Genomic DNA, 25,714 nt, shown 5'->3' with positions numbered 1-25,714 from the left:
GTATTGGAGGGCAGCGTGGAGAGTAAAAATCGTTGAGGGAGACCAAGAGATGAATACACTAAGCAGATTCAGAAGAATGTAGGTTGCAGTAGGTACTGGGAGATGAAGGAGCTTGCACAGGATAGAGTAGCGTGGAGAACTGCATCAAACCAGTTTCAGGACTGAAGACAACAACAACAACAACAACAACAACAACAACAACATGACGTATATACTTGTGTAGTATCTCTCCTGTCATCAGACGATAGATAAATAAATAAATCTATTGCATAACATTCAGCACACACATGTCTAGCTTCTCTTGAAGGCCCTACCCATTCCGTTCAACTGATCTTTCAATTCCTTTGCCACCTCTGAAAGAATTCCAATACCACCGAAAAATCTTACAGTTTTTGTCTCTTCTCCCTGAACTTAAACTCATTTTCTAAATTCTTCCTTGGTTTCCTTTGTGTTTTCTTCTATGTACAGACTGAATAACACGAGGGACACGTGGCAGCTTTGTCTCACTCTCTTCTCAACTAATGTCTCCCTTCCCCTCGACTAAAACTAATGGATGGTTTAATTTATAAGACGGCTCAATATTGTGCACCTGTGCTGTTGCGACGTAGTCTTACGTCGAACCGACGCCAAACCTCGTCTACTTCTCTCCGGTCAGTCTAAAGCGAAACAATACGCAGTTAACAACATTACAACAGTGAATTCCAAAAATAAGTTCATGCATGAGGATAATATTGCCGTGCCAAAGTTTAACCGCTGTAAGTATCAAATAACGATGCTGCGAAAGTACTTCCGGTGCTGAAAAAACAAGTATTATTGCAGACTGGGTAACATTGCATAAAAGTCCACTGTAACACGTGTCCACTGTAAAATAAAATTAATTGAGGAGAGCAATCAAACAAAAATGTATGGATACCTGTGATGGAGAGGTGTACTGTTACAAGAAATGTGTTTATATAACCATAGTCTCCATTCTTGAGGGGGGGGGGGGGGGGGGAGAGCTACTGAGAGCCCGAAGTTGATAATATTACAGGGAATACATCTAAGACAACTACAAGTGGCTTTTTTTTATTCTTAGGTCTTCAAGATAGTCAATAAGATATTAATTTCTGGTCTGGCTACAGGGAGATAAGTTATTTACTTCTAAGGTGCCTTTACAAATACTGAGGCTGTGCGGTGAACGTTTGATAAAGAAGCTTTATCCTCGAAACTGATGATGACACAATAAATAACCCAAATGTAGCTGAACAAGATTTATTCTCTGAAACTTGGTGTGCTCGTCAAATACGTGGCAAACAACTGTACGCTCTCTCCTTGTTCTAGGAATCTATACGCCTGAGGGCAGTGACAAATCCCGAAGCGAATTAGAAGCACTGCTGTACACTTCTCTAGTTGCATTTAGGATCGCAGCCATAGGGCATTTCATTTGCCTTAACTTCGACCACTGATCCTCTCCAGAACTCAAAGCCAGTACCTCAATAACGAAGTTACTTTGTGTAGGGAAACGTAACATGTCTGCTGCACCCGACAATTCCCTACCCTAAATTCTCATTTGTCCTGATAGCCAGAACAATTCACTTGGTTCCATATACGTTGAAGAAAAATCAGTCTGGATAGGCTGGATTGGTTTCAAACAAATTAATGATGCACCTGCCCCGGCGGCGAACGGGATCGTACTGTCCAATAACGGGAATTTTTTTTAACCTCCTTTCTGTTTCTATTGTTTTTCTTTTACACTATCGACTAGCAAGATCGCCCGAGGTGGGGTCTCTGACATTTAACTTTCAAATGTCACGCTAAACTGAATATGAAGACAGTGGAATGAGACTGATATACTTCTGTTTCGACTGGGGCTTAGTACGGAAGTGCTTTACGCAACTAAATTACGAACGCCATCTTTATATGAGCAATGTATTGTGAAAACATTTACGCATAGTAAAATTAGAATGTGAAATGTATTAATTCGAGTGTGGGCTATGTAACATATTTAGTCAAGACAAATCCTTAGAGCGTTACAGAAGGTAAAGAGATAAACTAAAAGCAGCCAAATCTATCTGGATGGATTAATTGGTTTCTACGTGAGAAGGCGTGATATGAAAAGAATCACGAAAAATACAAGGCGCCAGGTCACGACATACGCTTTTTGCTGAATGTGAAATGTAGTAACCGATAGTTTTCCCTGCTCACATTTAATAAAAATTTCTTTGTAGCGAAGAGTCACACGAGACTGAAAAAGTGTTGTGGTCACCATAGTTGGCAAAAGACCTGAAACAATATTTGTACACAATTCCAAACCAATATTTTAACACTCGTCTGTTGCAGGATTCTAGAACATATTCTAAGCTCTAGTTTAATGGCATTCCTCGAGGACACGAAGCTTCTCTCGAAGAAAAAGCAAATGTTCGTGAATAGCCGATTTGTGAAAAACAGTTCTCGTTCCACAAGCGGTATCTCGTAGATAGTGGACTCAAGTCAAGAGGTAGATTCTCTCTTCCTGAATTTCTGAAGTCTTCAACCACTGAACAACAATGCAGATTGGTGTCCTCAAGAAGGCGCAGTAGAGCCTCCGAGTGTTCTGAATACGCAATCGATTTACCGGATAGGATCAGCAGCACATGCAGATCGTTCTCTATTGATGCTGTTGTCAACAGAATAGTAGCGTGACTGCATTATAATCCAATACAATAATTACTGTGTGAAACTGCAGAATTACGTGGATAGTACTTCAACTTGGTGTAATGAACGGCTTCTCTCACTGAATGTTGACAAACACGAGTAATGCCAAGGGCACTAATAAAGAACCCAAACAAAGCTTAAGTCCTACACTTTAGGAGCGTATCACATCGCGCAAATACCTAGTGTTAGCACTAATAAGCAATGTAAAATGGAGCAAGTACGTAAAAGGTATTGTAAGAGATTGTACGGGAAACGTGATTTTTCGCGCGGCCGTTTTCGTATACCATCTCATCTCACTGTTTTTGTCTTCTAAGTTTAGATGATAATGCAAGCTTTCGACGACTTCCTTCCCGTCATCGTCAGGCGTTTACTGTCCTAACAGATGCTGCGGTGGCGTTTCAAATGTAACAGACGGTCGAACTATGATGTATGTCGTCATGCAGAGGAAAGGTTAATTACATGGTCAACCAGAAAAATGCTAACAGGACCGTACGCGGCATGAAAACAGAACTGTATCTGAATGTAAGACTAGCTTGTCAAATGGGAAGTTCATTCAGACTAGTAAAAAAAAAAAAAATAAATAAATAAATAAAAATAAATCGTAAACGAAAACCTGGTCTAGAGTACAGCTAATGTGTTTCGAGGTGCCCTTACTATGAATTAGGAAGTAATAAATGACCAAATCAATAGAAGTGCCAACTCACTGATCACGTTAGCAACTACAAAAATAAGAGATCTAGAACATAACCTGACTAAATACTGACCTTAATCTCACCAACACAAACATTAATATTACTATTTGCGACTACCTCCACTAAGATTCTTCCTTTCCCAGAGAAGACCCCACCACACACAACACCACATGTTCACATAAAGAAAACAAAGATCAAACAACACACAGGCACCACATCGAAAACAAAAGATTAACGAAAAAACAACACAGTGGCAATTTTACATGAACACACACTATCATTACACAGTGAAAGTGAGGTGTTCAACTGAAAGTGTTCGAAAAGGCCAAATATCCGACGTATTGTTGAACGCAGGCCAACTAAGTACAACTCCAGGACGACGCATGTGGAATAATAAGATTATAATGTCTCAAGTAGAATCAAATAGTAATTTAAACTGACAAAACTTGCGCTCCAAAGAGTTATTTCTTACCTGGCGCTAGGAAAACAACAACAAAAAAAGGATCTAAGAACTATGGGACTTAACATCTGAGGTCGACTATGAACTACTTAAACCTAACTAACCTAAGGACATCACACACACCCGTGCCCGAGGCAGGATTCGAACCTGTGACCTTAGCAGCAGTGCGGATCCGGACTGAAGCGCCTAGAACCGCTCAGCCACAATGCCGGCAAAACAACAAAAACAACTGTACTACAGCAACATATCTGGAAGCACACAAAACACAATTATTACATACACAAAACTTTTATTACTGGGCACAGAAGACGCTTCATAAATAAAAAGAAACGAAACGCGTGTGGCACAAGGAACAGTTTTTCATTTAGTAGCACGACTCCATCTCTCCGAGAATAATTTATTAATGTAAAAATTATGACGCGAACTGTTCTCTAATCTGTAAGTATCGCTTGCAAAATTATAATTGTATTAATATAGATTAAATCCACTGAAGATGCCTTAATGTAAAAGGCGAAACGCGACTAGGATATAAATAAACAGACTGCAGCAAGAAATGTCTTTTCAGTTTATGAAACCAAGTCATGAAGATAGTTCATGTGACACAGCGGCACTTAACAGTGTTCCACTGAAAATGAGGGCGTGCGGCAATATAACAAAGTTTTTAACATAAATTCTTTGCAGCCCATGTCAACTTACTGCTTTATCAAGTTCCTGAAATTTATTCCAGCTGTCTAACGCCGTTTGTACAGGCTCAACACAAGGTCATAACTTCGGGAAGCTTTCTCATTGAAGTGTGACATGGGAGGAGGAGGAGGAGGAGGAGGAGGAGGAGGAGGAGACAAGGAATAAGCAAAAAATTTCCCTATCAAAGACAGTAACTGTAAGACTTTGACGTGCATAAGAAACATACACACTTGGGACAAGACTAGTACTTAAATATTTAAAAAATCACTGCGGACCAACCCACCAAACAAAGTTTTCAAAGTCGCTAAGAAGAGCATAGATTATACTGACTTGAATGAAAATTAGTGTAGTGTAGGAGTATAAGAAACGGTACTAGACGCCCAAATGTCAACAAATTAAATAGACGAATCGGCTATTTGTGTGTGGAAATGACTAGACGCCCAAATGTCAACAAATTAAATAGACGAATCGGCTATTTATGTGTGGAAAGCGTGCATCCTACAATGACCCGAAGAAGCTATATCTCCACCTTCAAAAAAAGCAACGATACACCAGCTGCAAAAATTAGTCTAATTTGTGTCGCTCAGAATTGTTTCGTCTTGCATAGAGATCAGCAAGTGGTGGAAGACCAAATAAATAAAATTAACGAGAAACATCTTAGACCTTATACAGACTGGTCAAGGACACGTCTTTGCGACGGATGTCGCTTGCCCTACGCACAGTTTTAACTATCACTGCCTTAAGTTTGTAGTAACTGCCATCAGTTCCAACCATCAAAGCACTTTTCACTGACTAATGAGATGATACGGTTTCTTCCTACCAGTCTCACATTTCGAACATACTGTTCTCGACGAGGGAGGGTAGGCGGCAAAATGTGGAAAAAAACTATGTACGAGTGATTTTCGAATGTAAGGAAAACTAAGATGCAGAATCTATACTGTAATTGGAACACTGTTTTAATAGTCACGACGTTCAGTAGTATTCCGCATCTGTAAATTATTTGTCAGGATTTAACTTTCACCTATGGACAATTTCTTCGTCGACAGCAGAATTGTTCATGATTAAAGGATTATGGCACTGAGAACCACAAGAGCGCAAAGCACAGAGACGAAGTTTTGAGAAACGTAGATGTTTGTGAAAATCAAATTTGTAGACAAACCATCAGTCTCATAGGTGTGACTTTTTGTTGTTGTTGTTTTTTTAAACCGACTGTCACTAACCTATACTTCCTATGAAAAAATAACGTACCTACTTCATGTTACGAAAATTCAATTAGTATTTAGGAGTAAATTTATTATACTCTTAATTCGTAATTAATGTGAAACTGGAATCAAACATAAAGAACAGACACTAAATTTCGTGTGTACGCACACACACACACACACACACACACACACACACACACACACACACACACACACACGACCTATTACAACGCGTCAGGGTCCTCGTTGTCATTTTCATTATGTACATCATCTGGCTTGAGGCTATCATAAAACTGCCCATATACTTCTGATTATGAACTACAACTGTGTAGGCAACCCTGTAACAGAACCACTCTAAACGCAGCCATTTCTGTTCTTGTTTTAATGGCAGCCTATACATGCGAAGGTAATTCCTTAGTCCGACTGCTTCAAGTCTCGGACTAATGGCGCAGGATGAGACTAAATATTGCAGGGAGTCCATTACTTGCACTCGGATGTCAGGTTGAGACGTGAAGGGGTTATGATGCGCTTGGTGCACAATTCGGCGATCCTCCAGTGTGGTGGTTGTACGCTGTCGATCGAAACCTCATGACTATTACGCCTGGCCTCACGTTCCCGTGCAGTCCAACATCGGGCGATTGTCAAATGCCAATTTTCTTCAACGCAGAATATTTCAGGATTCGAACAGCCGGCTAACTGCAGATCCACAACGCGGCCCCTTTCACACTCTCACGTGCTGCTAACTGTGTCTCAGACGAGTAGGCAGCATCTGTGTGTCCTTAACAGTGTTTACTTAACACCTGGCAGTGTTCACGCCCCTTTTACACGGTTTCCCCACCTGACTCTGGCATCTCATATATTTCCGAAAAGAAACGAAATGTGGAAAACGCAGTTGGCCAGAGATGTACCTATGTCAGCGACTCACACAGTTGGCAGGAGCGCATAATCCCCAAAAGGTTAACGAAGGTCACTTTCAGCCCTAAGTTAGGTTTTTAAACCCACATGTCAGTTTTCTTCTGCAAAAATGAAAACTAGAGGTACAGTTAGCGATGGCAGACTTCGTTTCACTGTCCTAAACCTCACACATTCTGAAATATTAAGACTATTAAGGACTGCAACGGCGCCGCGGTTTCTGCCGTAATGCACAGGTCGAAGGTTGTCTCCACTGTCCTGCAACCTGTTGTCAGGGCCTTACATAATGGGCAGCAATGCACAATTCATATAAGTAAACAAACATCACTTTCGACACAAAGTTACGTTTATTTAAGTGAGATACGAATGTTTTTTTCGACAGAAATGAAAACCATACGTACAATTTAGAGGTAAGATGTGTTCTTGGGTCCTAAACATAATTAGTAGTGGCATATGGCCCACAGAAACTTCAAATTTGTGCATGACATCCAGCACGGAAAACACCCAAACACACAACCGGTAGCGTCACGTCCAATGAACCTGATGTTCGAAGTGACCACAGTTTGCAACAATACGCTAGTGGAGATGGTGAACGAGTCAGCGTTGCACAAATTGTACTGCTTCCACACATACTGTCACACACGCAGCGGTAATGCGTTGTTGCATATCCTCTGGTGTCGTTGCGGATTTGTGGCACACACTCTTTCACTGCGCCCCACAGAAAGAACTAACTGCATCCCGTCGGGGAACCAAGCTGACCAGCTCACTTGCCTCCCCATCCTATCCATTTAGATGAAAACATTGGATCCACTACTCCACGGGGGTTATGTGCGGGACATACATCGTGTTGGAGTACAATGATAGACGCATTTCCAATCTAATGTCCTATTTGAGAAGGGGTATAGTCTTGCAGAAATTCCCGTTAATGTTCCCGGATAAAAATAGGGATCTAAAATACGGGTACCAACGATGCCGTACCAAACATTGACACATCACTGTCGTTGATCAGCAAGGGCGCAAAGCCGGAGGAGATTTCGCACCGACCAGTAATGCATGCTCCGCAGATTCGCGAAACCATGAACTGAGAACGAATTTCACTTTTTAACAATGTATCATGTAGGATGTCAGGATAACCTGCACCAAGTGAAGCGCAAAACGCCGTAAATTAAAATTACTAAATTACTAAAGACCGTTATATCGACAAACGACGGCAAAAATCAAGAAGCACACAAAAACGGGGAAAGCACTGTTAGAAACGTACTTGCCATGCGTCACAGCGAATTTTCCTGTTTGACACCGACAGCAGGCTTAACAGTGTAAGTAGAACGTACGCACTGATAATGGTCTGTTTACAGCAGGATGCAGGCCAATACTTTGTACAGGCAACCCTTGCCTGCACATTAGAGCAGCAACTGCGGCGCCGTTATGATCCTTTAAAAGTCTAATATTTCACAATGTATGAGGTTTAGAACACCGAAACCAAGTCTACCATCACTAACTGTACCTCCAGATTTCATTTTTGTAGAAAAAACATACATGTACTATTAAAAAACCTAACCTTGTGTTGAAAGTGGTGTTCGTTGACCTTTATGGATTATGCATTTCTGTCCACTGTGTGAGCCCCTGACATAGGAGATCCCAGGCCAATTGTGTTTTTCACATTTCGTTTGTTTTCGGATATATGAGGGTAATCCTAAAAGTAAGGTCTCCTATTTTTTATAGGTACATAGACTGGTTTATTTCTACAACGGTTTACATCAGTTTATAGCTTGAACATTTAGCTATTTTTCGATATAATCACCGTTTCTGTCAGTGCATTTTTATAGATGCTGTGGCAGTTTTTGTATGCCCATGTCACACCAGCTCGTCGTCATGCTGTCCAGAGAGTTATGAACCTCTTTTTTCACCTCGTCGTCGGTTCTGAATCGCTTTCCGGCTAAATATTCTTTTAACCCAGGTAACAAATGATAGTTACTGGGCGTCAAGTCAGGACTATAGGGTGGGTGGGTGATTATGTTCCACTGAAACTGTTGCAGGAGAGCAACGGTTTGCCGAGCGATGGGTGGGAGAGCGTTGTCATGGAGAATGTGTATGCCCTTGCTCAACATTCCTCTTCTCCGGTTCTGAATGGTCCGTTGGAGTTTTTTTTTTCAGAGTCTCACAGTACCTGTCAGCGTTAATTGTGGTCCCAGCGATTCAGCTCTGACGACGAGGGGAAAGAAGAGTTTCAGAACTTTCTTAACAGCATGGTGGCGAGCAGGTATGACATGGGCGTACAAAAACTGCCACAGCGTCTATAAAAATGCATCGACAGAAATGGTGATTATGTCGAAAAATAACTAAACGTTAGAGCTGTAAACTGATGTAAACCATTGCAGAAATAAACAGGTCTATGTAATTATAAAAAAATAGGAGACTTTACTTTTGGGATTACCCTCGTACATGAGGTAGCAGTATTAGGTGGGACACACTATTTACACACGGTAATAGAAGGTATGTGAAAGAAGTTACATTGACGTCTTACCGTGTGTTTTGGCTGTTCCACTTTTTTCAGGCCGCGTAATAATGATAATATTAATACCAGTAACTGGAGCTACGAATGACATTAAGTTAATAAATTAATAGAACTGGGAGACTATACAAAATCATCATTGAAATATGATATATAAAACAATCATTAACCTAATTTGGATTTTAGTATATTATCAATATACAGATGACGACACCTTCACAATGCTATAGACAGACTCTGTAGGATACTATTGAAATTTGAAGAAGATCTGGACAAAAAAGCTTAGAGACACAAACATATAAAATTCAGAAAGTGATTACAGAACGTACACGTCGAAGGAACTCTTCTGAAGCTGCTAAAATTATTAACAAAAGAAACAAGAATTTTGAAATATCTTAGGAAGTTATCATCAAAGCGTTGTACAAATTAGTATCTGGGACAAAGCTTAATGGTCATTGTCATAGCTACCAAGTTCATTAATGTAAGAAGTGGTATGGCTGCGAGGAAATGAGAGGAATTTTGCTAAAGATAAAATATTTAAGACAATGCACAAGGCGGGGGCGGACATTAGGAAGTGGGTCAGAGGTTTGTATGAAGTCAGACTTCGACAGCTTGCTGAGGAAATGGCGGAACAGTAATTGCTGAACGAAGACAACACACTCTGGCATCAAGGCGACTAGCAGACGCTGGCATACGTACGACCAAAATGTTCGAGAACCTTCTGGAATGTTCTCTAAGAATCTTACCGAAGACCTTCGGGGGGGGGGGGGGGGGGGGGGAGGGAGAGGGAGAGCGCATCTCTATGGGAGTAACTCGCACGCAAGTCCCTGAAAAAACAGTATATAAATACCCGGTGCAAAAGGCAAAGACAGTGATCAGCAGAAAGCAGACAGGAGCAGTACAACAGCAGAGTCGCCGGAAGCAGTCACTATAGAATGTCACTTAGATGCTGATGCAGTAAAAGCTACAGGACGTCTGTACAGGTTCGAGGGAAGACGACAAGTTTCCAAAAGTGTCCAGCAAGAGCTACCCTCTTGAGTCTTTGGCCTGTTGATAAAGAACATGCTATATAGAGTTTGTCTCTAGTAGTAGCAACGACTAACAGTTGATATTTTCTGTGTGTCGGAATACAAACAGGAATAAGGGCTGTATCACACTCGTCCCTCATTGTGGTTAAAGGATTTTGATTGTGTATTGCCAGAAAGAGTTGCAAGCAGAGCGCTCGCTTCTCATGGCGAACGGTGGAACTCAGGAACTGCGAGATGCAAGGAAAGACCAACATAAAAAGTGGTAGCGTGTACTTTATTTGCAAAGAAATACAGCCACTATAAGACATCTCTCCAAATAAGTCAGAACCACTGGGAAATAAATCGTTCTTAAATTTAATCCTTACGGCTTTGCACCCTTATTCATTTCCTACGAAGCTAACAATTCCTCCTCTCCGATCCAAAATCACCAGTGTTAGCATCTTTTCAGACTTTCTGCCTCTCACTCAATTACAAGTAACTCAGTAGAGTTCAACGAACAATGTTGTCAGTTCTTATTGTGCCTTCGTAAAAATCTGGTGATAGGACCTGTGCCAGGACGCCGCAATACTGCATTCTTATTAAGTTAATGGCAGGAACACATTAAACCAGAGATGGTCCAAGTACAATATGTTTGTTCATTACGTCACGGCACGGCTCGGCTTCGAGCAGTTGTACTGGCAAGGCTGAAGATTAACAGATCTGAAAGCAACAACACACAACCATTTGAACCGAGGAAATACAAATCCACAGAAGAAGCCATTGCCTAATCTGTACAGACGGTAATCACAACAATGAATAAATACGCTGTTGTGTTGATGTTGAACACCAACGCAGCACTTAATCTCTACAGAAACTATATTGGCCGTCTTCAATGACTCGGTAACTCTGACGATGGAACTTTAGCTCCTAAACACACATCTGAGACAAAAACCTAAAAATCGATATACAGTCAATCGACCAGTTTTTATTCATGTAACTTACCTCTTTCACCGACTGTGTGTGAACGTAAAAACCATTATAGATTCATTAAAAAACTGAATAAAAAAGAAGAGACCACACGCGTTATTAAAGAGACTGCCATACTACGCTTGTCGGTCGTCTTCTGGGGTATTGTTGCGCATTATGGAACCCTTATCGTGTAGGACTGACGGAGGACATCAAGAAAGTTCGAAGGGCAGCTTGTTTTGTATAATGTCGAAATAGGGGAGACAATGTCAGGCATATAAAACACGGTTTAAAGCGTTTAGGATTGCGATGAGATCCATTCACGAAATTTAAACCTCTAATTTCTCCTCCGAAGCGAAAAAATTTGCATACTCCCACCTACATAGAGAGAAATGACGTAATTTTGTTCAAAAAAGTTACCCCTCATTTAGAACGAGCTTCAACCCTGACGAGTCGTGGGCGGTGCCTGCAGGCAATCTTGGAATCCCAAAAGGCGCCCCAAAGTGGAGTCCCGCGAAGTCGACAAGTCAGAGGCACCCAGACGAAACCGTCTCGTGTTACCTTGCGCTGCTGCTCCATTCCATATCCTCCCATGTAGTTAGTGTTCCTCTTTATATACCTGTGGCGATTTCAGCTCTCTTATCTTTTATTCTGTATACTATTACACAAACATTCAAACGTTTCTCTCAGTCAGTTACAACTGTTAGTTCTATTTTTTTCTGTCGGTGGAAAATTTATAGTCCTGAGAAACGTAAAATTCATCCATTACCTCAGTTTGTCGGCCCTCACATTCTGATATGTAGTCGCGTACGGAACTTTCCAATCAACGTATGCGAGAATTTGTCACTGACGTCGTATAGGTGGCGTTCTTGGAAACATTCTCTTTTGATATGGCGACAATGCTTACTTATCTTTCTTTGATCTACGCAGAAGCTGACACATGCCGAAATTTTATCTGCAAGTGTCGTGAAATTTTTGACTCAACTGTCCTCTTATGTTTCCTTATTTTGGAACATGAAATAAGAGTAAATTATATTAAACATATTTTCTACTGTGTTCTTTCTCCTCTTACATGTAAAATAGAAAAAAAAACGTCATAAAAATAAATCAACTTAATGAGAGAAAATTTCACAAACACTCACGAATTTCACAAACACGTCACCAATTTCAAAGTTAGAGATTTTTGGATGTGTAGAATGTTGAATCTATAAACTGTAACAAGACGGTGCTAAACGTTAGTTTAAAAAAGATATCAGCAATCTCCATTACTTACTAAAAGAAACTGTGAGACAAATCTGGCCTACCTTAAGTTCTACTAAGCATCGGAGCAAAAAAAGTAAATCTTCAAACAGAACATAGTATTTAAATTATCTGCTTCGCTTCTCACTACGATCTGGACAGCGTTTTGAATGTATTTTGTGAAAGTTGGCTGAAGAGAGTCGACTGCCTGAAAAAGGAACTGCCCAGGCGATTGCGAGTGCAAAGTAGCGCGTGCAATCCTCTACGGCTAACAGCCTGCTATTGATTGGGTGACGTCATTACGTCCGTTGTGTCAGCACCATAGGATACATCGATGACCACACCCGACATATGGTGTAAAAGGTTGGTTTTTTAAGAGAGGAATCCGGAGAGCTGTGCTCTTTGGAATCAATGAAATTTACATATTTTTACAAACAATATCTATCAGGACTGTCAAATTCCTCGGTTTATGTATGTTCGGAAGCAATTATTCACGAATGTTTCCTCAATCGAAAAAAAGCGGTGAAATTAAACGATGAGCATTTTCAGTTGTCTTATTTTGTAAGCTTGTACTAGGGATTTTCCCAGCGCTAAACGGAGGAAATCATACTGGTTCATGTCGGAAGAGTTCAAGTAAATAATTAAGGAAGGAAGGAAGACAGAAATTAGGCGTCCTGACGACACCGAAATCGTTGGAGACTGGGGATCTAATTTCGCAACTGCTCTTTTATTATCGGTACATTTTTTTGAAAAACGTTGATTTGGTGCAGTGTGTTTGTTTTAGGGAAACCACACAAAATGAAACAGTGTAATATTTTTACTGACTAAAGTTTTCGTGATACATGTGAATAATGCGAGTTGATCAAGAATAGTACGCAGAGGACATTTCTGTACTATCAATTTCCAGATAACGAGTTCCTGCACGTAAAGCAATGGTCCATCCTGGTTTATTTACGGCACTAAGACAAATTAATTACACCCTAGATATTATTTTATGTTTGCATGCGTGTGCGGAGAATGTCTAAATGAGTAAGCCGTTTTATTAACGCTGAATAGTATTCTAGTGCGTAATGCTAGCAGCTTGCTGAACGTATGTGGAAACAATACAGTAGATGTAATGTGTTCAGTAGTGGTGAGAACAGTGTGCACCACAACTCGTCCTCCCCCCACCACTGCCCCCCCCCCCCCCACCTTCTACCTCTCTCTCTGCCACTACGCTCAGTTTTCATTCCTCTTAATGAACAGCATCTCGATCGCTGATTACTATCAAAGAACTGTGTGGAGACATGGATGTCGGCTGTAATGTCTTAGAAAACATGTTACTCAACCGTGATTACCGGAAAGTGAGAGAGGCGTGTCCACGGTTTTAGACCTACTGAGACCTCAGAGATCTCTTAGAACAACACGAGGTTGAATGCAATGGTTTTCTAAAGACCATGATCACTAAAGATATGAAATGAAATGTCTTGTGACGAGGGCCTCCCGTCGGGTAGACCGTTCGCCTGGTGCAAGTCTTTCGATTTGACGCCACTTCAGCGACTTGCGCGTCGATGGGAATGAAATGATGATGATTAGGACAACACAACACCCAGTACCTGAGCGGAGAAAATCTCCGACCCAGCCGGGAATCGAAGCCAGTCCCTTTGGATTGACAGTCTGTCGCGCTGACCACTCAGCTACCGGGGGCGGACATCACTAAAGATGAGACGTGGTATTACGCTACACGCAGGAAACCAAAATACAGGTCATGGAACGGTGAGTAGCGAATTCACCATCAAAGAAGTAGTTCAACGCATCTTAGTTCTAGACACGCCTACTTGCAGGCAAAGTGAAGTGCACAGAGTTCTGGGACGGGCAGGGGGTAGTTCGTTTGCGTGTCTTTGAACCTAAATCAATTCAGAACGCCACATTGTGACATTGGCTAGGCTGAAACCCCAAATTTTCAGAGGCAAGACAGAGAAGAAGAAATACTCTGCTTCCAGCCAGATAACTGCAGACCCCACAGTAATTTTGCGACCACGGATCTTACGGTCAGCTATGTCTGAACTATCTTACCAAATCCTCAGTACAATCCCGATTTAGTACCTTCAGGATTCTCTCTCTTTGGGCCCATGAAATATGAACAAAACGGCCAACATTTTCTAGACTGAGAAGCTGTCGTCAAAGCTGTACGACCGTGGCTAGCCTCAGCTGGTTCAGGTTTTTACGAGACCGGCATAGAGTCTGTAGTACGCCGTTGGCAAGATTGTACATCAAACAATAGTGGGGACTATGTGAAAATGACGGATGTATTTATGGAACGCGCTTTTATCCGTTCCCAAGCACCGAAACCAGAAAGATGCTAAGACAGAGAAAGAGCCTCGAGACTTGGGGCGACTGCGTCCAGAGGAGGTGTGCAGGCGCGTGACAAGTATCGACCTGGGAGCGGCGCGGAGCGTGACGCACGAGCGTGAGCCGCAGTACTCACCCTCTGGCCCAGGAAGCGCGCCTCCAGTAGTTCCTGTTTCCTGGGGTCCAGCACCGCCTGCAGGTGCTCCATCTTGACACCCGCGCCTGCGCAAACAAAACATTGGCGTCAGAAATATTCTCAATATAGGCTTGACTGGAAGTCTGCGAGATATTTTATTATTCGTGAATATCATAGCCTATTAATAATTTAACCATAAGGTTTATCACAACGAAGTTGACAAGAGAGACAATTACCGCAAAGTAGTGTGTAGAGGGAGTGCTAAAACAAGAGTAACGTATCTCCGAAATGTTGGTTGGAAATTGCCTGGAAAAATCCAGCAGAATGTCGTCGTGTAGAAGAATACGACGCCGTTTGTTTACATCTAGATACAGCTCAAACAGTTTATCGTAAATAATTCCCGAACAAAATGTTCCATTTGTCTTCGTTCCTGCCATCATCATACATTAATAATTTTCTTTGTGGCTTCCTGGTGTTTTAGCCCTCAGTCTGGAGACTGGTTGGATGTAGCTCTCCACGCGATTCTATCCTGCCCGCATCTCGTGGTCGTGCGGTAGCGTTCTCGCTTCCCACGCCCGGGTTCCCGGGTTCGATTCCCGGCGGGATCAGGGATTTTCTCTGCCTCGTGATGGCTGGGTGTTGTGTGATGTCCTTAGGTTAGTTAGGTTTAAGTAGTTCTAAGTTCTAGGGGACTGATGACCATAGATGTTAAGCTCCATAGTGCTCAGAGCCATTTGATTCTATCCTGTGCATACCACCTCCTCATCCCCGGTAGCTAATACATCGTACATCCTTTCGAACCTGCTCACTGTGCCGGCCGGTGTGGCCGTGTGGTTCTAGGCGCTTCAGTCTGGAACCGCGTGACCGCTACGGTCGCAGGTTCGAATCCTGCCCCGGGCATGGATGTGTGTGATGTCCTTAGGTTAGTTAGGTTTAAGTAGTTCTAAGTTCTAGGGAACTGATGACCACAGATGTTAGTAAGTCCCATAGTGCTCAGAGCCATTAAGCCTGCTTACTGTATTAATCTCTTGGTCCCCCTCTACACTTCTTATTCCCCGCGTTTCTGTCCAATTTTGAACTGATCATTCCTTGATTATGAATGTTTCCTCTTTAGGTCCAGTTATGCCACATATGTCGATACTCTTAAAGCACGTTGGCGTTCAACGTATGTGGGTGAGCGTTATTCTGTAGGAAAACAGCCCCTGGAACGCTGTTCATGAATGGCAGCCCAACAGGTTGAATCACCCTACTGTCATACAAAATCGCGGCCCTGACAACAACTCCAGGTGCAGGTGTAATGTGTGTAACGCGCGGGTCTTCACTGACCGGTAGCTTGACACAACTGAAGTCGCAAGTGGCGAAGGTTTGAGATCAGTGGAATGCACGCAAAGGGCGTCGGGGTCGGAGCTGTTCCTGAAATAACCTATTTGTAACAGTTCGTAGTGCCACTACGGTGCCAATTGCAGTTCAAATTGCTGCTTCAGATGCAGTACGATGCGCCACAGCAATACGCCGAACACTATAGTTTTCCCTTTCAGTAGTGAAACGTGCCAGTCCACAGCCCAGTCTCCTCGCGAACATAAATTCTCGTGACCACATCTGCCTGCAGTATGGCCGAAGGGACATTCAGCTTCTTGTAGTCTTATTACACGACGCTGTCCAAAAACGGTGAATTGTTGATATTGGCATCTTTGTGGTCTTAAAGGCATTTTTGACTATAAACAACTCACCATGTCAAATATCAAACCTTACTAACACTCAGGGCAGCGTGTATTTAAAATGAACCTGATTTGCATCCTCACAGTAGCGCTACTCTCATGCGACTGGCGCGAAATCTGACCGTACCTCATCTTTCAGATGAAGAAACGCGGATACTAGCTTTCGTTTATGTCGCACAACTCGTTCCTAGCATTGCGATTTGTTTTCTGTCAGTGTAGTTTCAGTCGAAGCGTTGGCACGGCGTCGCGGCTTCGCACTTTTGCACCCTTTGTTCGAAAACTTTTTTTAAAATTTTTGGTTTTCATTTATCTGCCCTTGTCCATAAAGGATTACTACATAAATCATCTCCAGTGCATACTGAAATACGTAGTCCTTATTTGTCTACTAATTATATGGTAAATGCATTAAAAAGAAAAAAAAGACAAATGAACGGAAAAATATGAAATTGTTTTGTTGCAATTCCTGTGGTGTATCTTGATTCTTAACAAACTGCAAGCGTCAGTTTTTGGAAAATGATCTGTTATGAGTGGTTTGCCGCGAAAGTACTACCAATGCGTGAATCTTCCGCATTGTTAATGACATTTCCTTGCCGAGGGAGATTCATACGAAGAAATGTCGCTGTGGCAAACCTACCTTCTAGTGATACTCGTATTGTTCGCAATTTGTTTCGAATATTTCTACGATCGGTGTCACCCAAAGGAATGCACCAAATCTTCCTGAAGAATAAACATAAGAATAAAATGTAAGAATGAAATGTAAGAATGAAATGAAAGAGTTTGAGAATTTTAAAAGATAGTAACCCCTGGAAATACCACAACACATATTATATGATAAATGAACGACATTGTGAAACCCATTTGTAATTTTACAATTAATGTAACTTCCTTGTATCCCCTAACAAGATAAGAAAATCCGTGTAGTAATTTTCTACGGACATGGGAAGATCAATGAAAAAATAAAATAAATAAAAACAATGATATTGTTTCGAACACGGAACGCCAAAGTGAGAGGCCGCGACGCTAACCACCTGTGCCACCAGTTGGGCTGAGCTTATCGCCCGCTAAATGGCATCTAAGTTACGTCGAAAATTTTCATGGTCGTATTATCAGAAACGTCAAGTATCTACAGATTAACTGAAACACCTGTTTGCTTATTTTGACTCCTCTTCCTCAGAGAGAAGTTTCTGGGAAATCTGAATATGCCACTTGCCATGTTCCCCTCGTCAGTACCTCGTCATTGGTTACACGATCTAACCTTCAGTATTCTTTTGTAGCGATACATTTCAAAAGCTTCTATTCTCTTCTTGTCTGAACTGTTTATCGCTCCCGTTTCACTTCCGTACAGGACTACACTACAAATAACCTCACAAAAAACTTCCTAACACATAAATCTACATTAACTGTGGACGAATTTCTCTTCTTCAGAAAAGCTACTCGTGTCATTGGCAATCTACTTTTTATATCCTTTCCGCTTCGGCCATCATCAATTATTTTACTGTCCAAATAGAAAACTCATTTACTGCTTCTACTGTCTCATTTCCTAATCAAATTCCCTCAACATCGCCTAATTTAATTGGACTACATTCCATGACCCTGCTTTGCTTTTGGTGATGTTCATGTCATATCATCCTTTCAAGATACTGCCCATACCGCTCAAATGCGCTTACAGGTCCTTTGCTCTGTCTGACAGAATCACAGCGTCATCGCCAGTCCTCAAAGTTGTTATTTCTTCTCCCAAACCTTAAATTCATTCTCCAAATCTGTCTTTGGCTTTGTACACTGCTTGTTCATTGCGCAGATTGAATAACATCCGGGATACCTACGAGCCTGTCTCACTCCCTTCTCAACCACTCATCACTCTTCATTCCATCGCTGCCTGTATTTTTTACTCTTTTACCTTAAGAATTTTAAAGAGTGTATTCCAACAGACATTATCAAAATCTTTTTCCAAATCTACAAAAGTTATGACAGTACGTTTAACTTTACTTAACCGATCTTCTAAGACAAGTCATAGGGTCAAAAATGCTTCGCGCGTGCCTAGATTTCTCCGGAATCCAAACTGGTCTTCGCGAAGGCTGCTTCTACCAGTTTTTCCAGTCTCCCGTAATTAATTTGTGTTAGTATTTTGCAACCATGAATTATTAATTGATAGTTCAATAATATTCGCAACTGTCAGCGCCTGTTTTCTTTGGAATTAGAACTATTACATTATTCTTGAAGTTTGACAGGATTTCCCCTTTCTCACCTACCTTGGATATTATCAGGTGGAACAGTTTCCTTATCGTTGGCTCTCCGAGGCGTATCAGCTGTTCTGACGGAATGTTGCCTACTCCAGTGGCCTTGTTTTGAGTTAGGTCTTTCAGTGCTCTGTCAAATTATTCTCGCACTATCGCATTCGCTATCCCATCTACAGCTACTTCCTCTTCTCTTTCTGTGATACTGCCTTGAAGTTCATTTCCCTTGTATAGCCCTTTTATGTATCCCTTCCACTTTTCAGCTTTCTTTTCTTTGCTTAGTGCTAATTTTCCATCTGAGTTCTTAATATTCTTTAACTGCTTCTCCTTTCTCCAAAGGAATCCAGCTATCCCTGCTTAGCCATTTTGGCTTTCCTATCCCCAGTTTTCTCCTTCCCTCAATTAAACCCAATACCTCCTATGATAGCTAAGGGCTTCTATTCGGTCTTGTGTTTTTATCTACCCGACTCTCTGTGCCTTCACTATTCCCCCCCCCCCCCCAAAGTTATCCATTCTTATTCTACTGTATCCCTTACTCCTGTTCTTGTCAATCGCTGTCTAACGCTCCCTCTCTCAACCACCCTTTGTTCTTTCAATTTGTCCAGACCCCATCTCCTTCATTTCCCACCTTTTTGCAATTTCTTTAGCTGTAATCGACAGTTCATAACCATTAAATTGTAGTCAGAGTCCACATCTGCTCTTGGAAATGTCTTAACAGTTTAAAATCTGGGTCCGAAATTTGTTTTACCACTATACGTAGTGGTTATAAGTAAAGTGCAGCTATTCACGGATGTCCAGTGTAGGCTGTAATTATCGTATGGCAGCTCAAAAATTGTTCAAATGGCTCTGAGCACTATGGGACTTAACATCTATCGTCATCAGTCCCCTAGAACTACTTAAACCTAAAAGGACAACACACACAACCCAGCTATCACGAGGCATAGAAAATCCCTGACCCCGCCGGGAATCGAACCCGGGAACGGGAAGCGAGAACGCTACCGCACGACCACGAGATGCGGGCTAGTATGGCAGCGAAACTTGGTAGATACGCCAATGCAATTGTGGTAGTCAGGTGCAAATCTGGCGCTGTGCACTGTCTGTCTGACGGTATGACATTCACGCTGTGATTTTGCAAACCATAACGCGAGTGAACAGTATGGCTATCGAGAAGAGACCCGTGCTGTTAGTAAGTGAAACTTTTTTATGGAAAGGGCAGCAATTAAGGTGCTGCATTGAGAGAGTATCGTCCAATGAAAGGTCTGGGGAGAGGACCGATGTCATTAAGATGATAATGAAATTCTAAAATACGAATGAGCTTTGTGTGGCACCTGGAAGCGGAAGGCATCATATCCCGGCGGAAGCAATTGACGAGGTTGCCGATGCTGTAAGTGACCATGCAGGAAGTGCCCCAGTCGTGCAAGTGCAAGTGGTCGTACAGTGTCACGATAATTGTCCATCACACGATCAACAGAACGGCAAGTTTTGCGATCTATTTCGTTCTGAATTTGCTCTTCAGTTCGAAGTTGATGACATGTTGCCCGGCAATATTCTATGGAGTTACGAAACATATTTTACCCTTTCTGGATGCAGTGAACTCACAGACCCGCCGAATTAGGAGCACTGTTAAACCACATGTTGTGCACGAAGAGCCACTGGAGTCGACGGATGTGACTGGTGTGGTATGAATGCACAAGCACATTTTTTCTCGGTCCGTTCTAATTTTAAGAGAATACAGATGCCGGGCCTGTCAGGTGTACGTGTCGTCAGCACGTTATTGAGACCACCTTGTGAGTCCTGCTTTGGATGAGCGCCACTGTGTGGAAACCACCGTTTTCAAGAGGGTGCAACACCTCATGTCGGTCGCCCAGTGGGAGATCTGCTTAATGCAACCTTCCACGAACGTGTTATCCCCAGAGGATTTCCACATGCATGGCCTGCAAGATCACCTGGTCTGAAACGTGTGACTTTTGGCTCTGGTGGTACCTAAAAGTACGAGTTTGGTCTCTACCTGACCTGAAAGCCAGTATACAAGAAAACGTTACTCAGATTCCACCGGAACTGCTGTGGGCAACTTTTTATCACGTTGTTTTAGGGATATATAATCTCGTCGACGTCCCCGGTGCTCATACTGAACAAACTGTGCAAGCGGCAGTTAAAAATAAAATCAACTTTAAGCCTTTGTCAATTGTTTGACCTAACCAATTTTATAACGGAACATTTCTGTACGTCTTTCTTGCCTTCACAGGGGCAGACTTGCACCTGGTGGCAAAGACTGGTACTAATTTTTTTTCAGCGTTAATCGGTTCCGCAATAACATATTAGAGTATCTAAGAAGTTTGGCTGCCTAACGATAAATACAGCCCACACTGGACCTCTGGGGTATCTGGACTTTAATAATATAACCATCCGGTATATTCAGTCTTCCGGTGTCTCCAGCTCTCATCCACGTATACTCTCTTCTTTCATGATGTTAAAGTGTTAGCAACGATTAAATTATTCTCTGTGCAAATTTCTACCAGGCGCCTTCCTCTTTCATTCCATTCTCCCGTTCCATATTGTTTTTCGTTGTCTTCCTTTCTTACAATCGAATTCCAATTCTCCCCTCCCCTCCCCCCCCCCCCATCACCATTAAATTGTCGTTTGCTTTAACTACCTGAATAATCTCTTTATCTCATTATACTTTTTTTCCTTCCAAACAGTCCATCATCTGCGTAATTAGTCGGTATATAAACGTGTACTGAACAGATGGGTGTTGGTTTCGTATCTGTCTTTGACTACAATAATTCCTTCACTATGCTGTTTGTAGTAGGTTACTTCCATACCTATTTCCTTAACCGTTACTAACCTAACTCTTGAACAACAATATTTCATTTTGTATTTATGGTCCTGTATTCACGAGACCAAAAGTCCTGTTCATCCTGCCACAGAACTTCATTAATCCCCACTACATCTAGCTTCAACCTATCCATTTCCCTATTTAAATTTTCTAAACTACCTGCCCAATTGAGGGATCTAACATTCCACGCTCCTAATCACAGACTGCTGGTTTTGTTATTCCTGATGGTAGACTTACGTCCGGGATATTTTACCCAAGAGGATGTTCTTATCATTTAACCATACAGTAGAGCTGTATGCCCTCTGTGAAAAATTATGGCTGTAGCTGGTTTTGGTTCATGTAACAAGGCCAGCAATGTCAATAATCTAGACTGTTGCTCCAGCAACTACTGAAAAGGCTGCTGCCACCCTTCAGGAATCACACGTTTGTCTGGCCTCTCAACTTTTGTGCTTCAACAGCAACATTTTCCCGCTGGTTTCCTTCTTTTCCTTGCCAGAGCAGGATGAGCCGGTTATATAAAAAGAATTCTATAGGTCAATCAGGTTTATTTATGCAGTTCGACACAGTTATATACTTTCACACATACAAACAAAAAGTAAGTACGCATATATAAGCCTAACACAAAAAAACTTTGCTTTTAATTTTTTTTCTAGACGCTTTCCTCATCGGTTTCAATTCACTGAAAACGCCCACCTCATGATTTATATCTTGAAATATATTGAGGAATTTGACATTTTTCCTAATTTACTCAATTTTTGGTAGTCATTTTAAGTTTTTCCAGGCATGTTAGAATCCCTTTTAACCCAGTTTTTGTAATGGCAGTGCCCCTTCGGGCATATTCGTATAGGCGGTAAGTGTCCCTACAAAGAGGCAGTGTATAAAAGTTTTCAGGGTGAAAAAAAAATTGTAGCCTAACAACATACTCGCAGTCTGGTGACCTCGGAACCCTTGCGATGTCCCTTGAACTTTCTGTGTGTTCACTAGGTTAGTTAAAACTACAGTCTGAATATTACGTGCATATTTTAAATTATAAATACGGTATCTCTGGACCTCAGGATTTCGGCAACGGATAATTATATAAAAAAATTTTCGAAGTTTTCCTGGAGTTTCATCTTAAGAACGTATGGTTGGACTATCTGCCATGAACAGCAATTATAGAAATGGCCTCCCATCCCCACAATTGATACTTTTCGTACGCAAAAATCATGTTTTTTCGGGATTTTCTCAGGAACTGCCGATGAACAAATGATATTCTTATAAGTCGCCGGAGGCCTACTCTAGAAGATCACACATAGTGCGAAATAACCAACCGATTTGCTCAATTTGCATGGGTTGGAGGAAATGCGCAATGTTTAAATTTAGACCCTAGCCGCAGGGTAGCTGCATAATGCCCGCTCTTCCGTTAGATATGAGAATGGTCGCTTGGGTATCGGCTATCCATAACACTTGCCCTTCATCTCTGTGACTGATAGAACCCGAGATATGACCTGAAAAACCTTATTTTCGCGCGCGCGGATTCTGGGAAAGTAAAGTGCACGGACTGATTTACAATGTGACATATGCCGTTTATCAATGTTCAAGAACAAACTGCTCACGTCATTCGTTAAGAAAGGCAAATTTAGATTTCTTTTTAGTGGTATAGGGCATGGTACAAATCAAGCATGAGGACGATATATAATATACGAACCATGATTCCAGAAACATGTAATTTTAGATGCTGTGGTGAAGCAAAATCACCTGTTCGACAGTAAATTTGAACACATCACCGGAGTAGTGACTTAGAAGAATTGTGATCTACTGAATTATACTGGTAAAACTCGGGACAAAACTTTTTGTAATCCTTTTTTTTTTAAAAAAAAAAAGGCCTGTATATCTTTCGGGGGTTTGAGAAGAATGTGATTTCCCCATAATCCGCATGAAGATATCTACGTCTCATGACTGTGGAGAATCCGCTCGCTGCCCCAGAGGGCAGAAATGCAGGTGTGGCAGGCGTGCCCTTGCTCGCCCTTGCCTGCAGCAGCAGCCATTACTACACCCAGGCCCCGGCGGTGGATGCGTGGCCTGCCTGCGGCGTGGGTGCAGAGAGAGAGAGAGAGAGAGAGAGAGAGAGAGAGAGAGAGAGAGAGAGAGACGCTGCCGAGACTAGCCGAGGCACGTGCTGGAGTGGAGTATTGAGCGCAGTCCGTCTCCACTAGCCTTCTGACCACAGAGCGCGCCCTGTCGTCCCAAGGGGGTGATACGCCCGCTCCTCTGCTCTGCTCAGACCCCGTTCCGAGGGTGCTCTAGAACTGTGTGCGTTTCACTACAGTTTCATTCAACTCCTAATCGGACTTACCTGTCGTATAATCTGTAGCCCAAAATTCAGCATTATTTCAGAATGACTTCTTGAAGATGACAATCTGCTAATGCTGCCTTTCATAAAGGTATGAGAATCCTTGGGATGCTTACGTGAATGAGAAGACGGATCCACAATGACGGCTATGATCAGTTCCTTCTCCTAGATATTATCGGATCTTGCAGGGCATATTCCGCAGGATGTTGGCAACCCAACACTAAAATACGAACGCCCGCATCTCGTGGTCGTGCGGTAGCGTTCTCGCTTCCCACACCCGGGTTCCAGGGTTCGATTCCCGGCGGGGTCAGGGATTTTCTCTGCCTCGTGATGGCTGGGTGTTGTGTGATGTCCTTAGGTTAGTTAGGTTTAAGTAGTTCTAAGTTCTAGGGGACTGATTACCTAAGATGTTAAGTCCCATAGTGCTCAGAGCCATTTGAACCATTTTTGAAAATACGAACAGCAACATTTCAAGTGAGGATAGTCCCTGTGCAGTTTTAAAAACATAGGAAGTGTATGCGGTACCATCATGGACGAAATGAGAACGTCATTATTCAAGTTACAAAAATCAATCACCGCTAATGAACATCTCACTCGAGCTCCAAATGCTTTTACGAGAATAAAGGCCGAGGAGTGTGAAAAAGAAATGATATCTGCATTAAAACACGTTGAGACGAAAAAGACGGGAAGAGATGTGTAAAAAAATTATAGAGTTCGGATAGAGGAAGGACTGAAACCAAGGATGTAGGGCGGAGCTAATGATGAGGAAAAATGAATACCAGGGCTTAAAATCACGCTGACGATGAGGTCGCTGGACGGAACAAAGGTCAGATCGTTGAAGGTAGTCAGTGCCCTTTCGCAGAAACAGTTCCGCTATTTATCTTAGTGATCTATGGAAATAACTGGCAACGTAAATATGGACAAGGATTTAAAGTGCAATCCTCCCTAACACTAACTAGAGATTAGTAAGCCTGACAGTCTTTGAAGCTGACAGCAAAAAGAAATTTAGAAGTAGTACAGTATACAAGAAGGGTCCTGCAAACAGGAAATGGAAATTTCCCTTGCTGATGGAGAGCGAACGATTTTGGGCAAGATAAAGAAAAACTTTACATTAAAGCATTCATGTGCAATATCAAATGATGTTCAGGATAAGGTTTCAACGGACAGATATTGGAAATACCTGAGGAATGTTTGAAAGATATTGGTTGGTGGCGCTGGGGTAGAGGAAGATGAGCAGACTGAGCAAACTGATGAGAAGGGAGAGGATAGGCCAATATAAACCTTCAAAGTTAGCAGCTGCGGGCGGTAATGTGATAGAACATGGCTTTCCTAGGCTGCGTTATTGGACGGGACCGGTAGGTGCGTCTGCGGACAGACATGGCGACGCGCCAGGTCCTGTGATCCCAGCAGCGCCTAACGATCATTGGCCCACAGGCCAGCACGCTGCTGCGCGAGACGCCCGCCTATTGGCACACTAATGCCTGGCCAGGACGCAGCACAGAAAACGCTGGCATGTGATTCGTCAGATCAATCATGCCACTCACTCAGCACCTCGTAATGACGGATCAGCCTCACAGATCACGATCGGGTGCTGACCATTTCGTTGTAAACTACCTTCAAATGGCAAGTGAAGTACGAAATCTTTTTTGGGAACATTGCGTTCTCCGTTACAACGACAAAACTCGAGCCGCAACTCGCAAAACATGCAAGAGGAAAAATTTGTTTTAGCCGTGTAATCTGTCGCCACAGTATACAAACTGAGGTCCACGCGAGGGAA

General features: G+C 42.3%; 1 protein-coding gene across 9 annotated transcripts in view; it reads right to left on the bottom strand.

The window, feature by feature from the left end:
* Nucleotides 1–25,714, bottom strand: part of LOC126353762 (serine/threonine-protein kinase tousled-like 2) — a 538,693-nt gene that overhangs the window by 158,252 nt on the left and 354,727 nt on the right. For all 9 annotated transcript variants that reach the window (XM_050002826.1, XM_050002821.1, XM_050002825.1 and 6 more), the window contains one exon: nt 14,818–14,903. In XM_050002826.1, coding sequence (XP_049858783.1) covers nt 14,818–14,903 — 86 coding nt within the window. The remainder of the gene's footprint in view (nt 1–14,817; nt 14,904–25,714) is intronic.

This window comes from Schistocerca gregaria, chromosome 3 (assembly GCF_023897955.1).
Source record: "Schistocerca gregaria isolate iqSchGreg1 chromosome 3, iqSchGreg1.2, whole genome shotgun sequence".
Classification (NCBI taxonomy): domain Eukaryota; kingdom Metazoa; phylum Arthropoda; class Insecta; order Orthoptera; family Acrididae; genus Schistocerca; species Schistocerca gregaria.
Note: the sequence above shows the minus strand (reverse complement) of the source record. Positions and strands in the feature narration are given on the sequence as shown.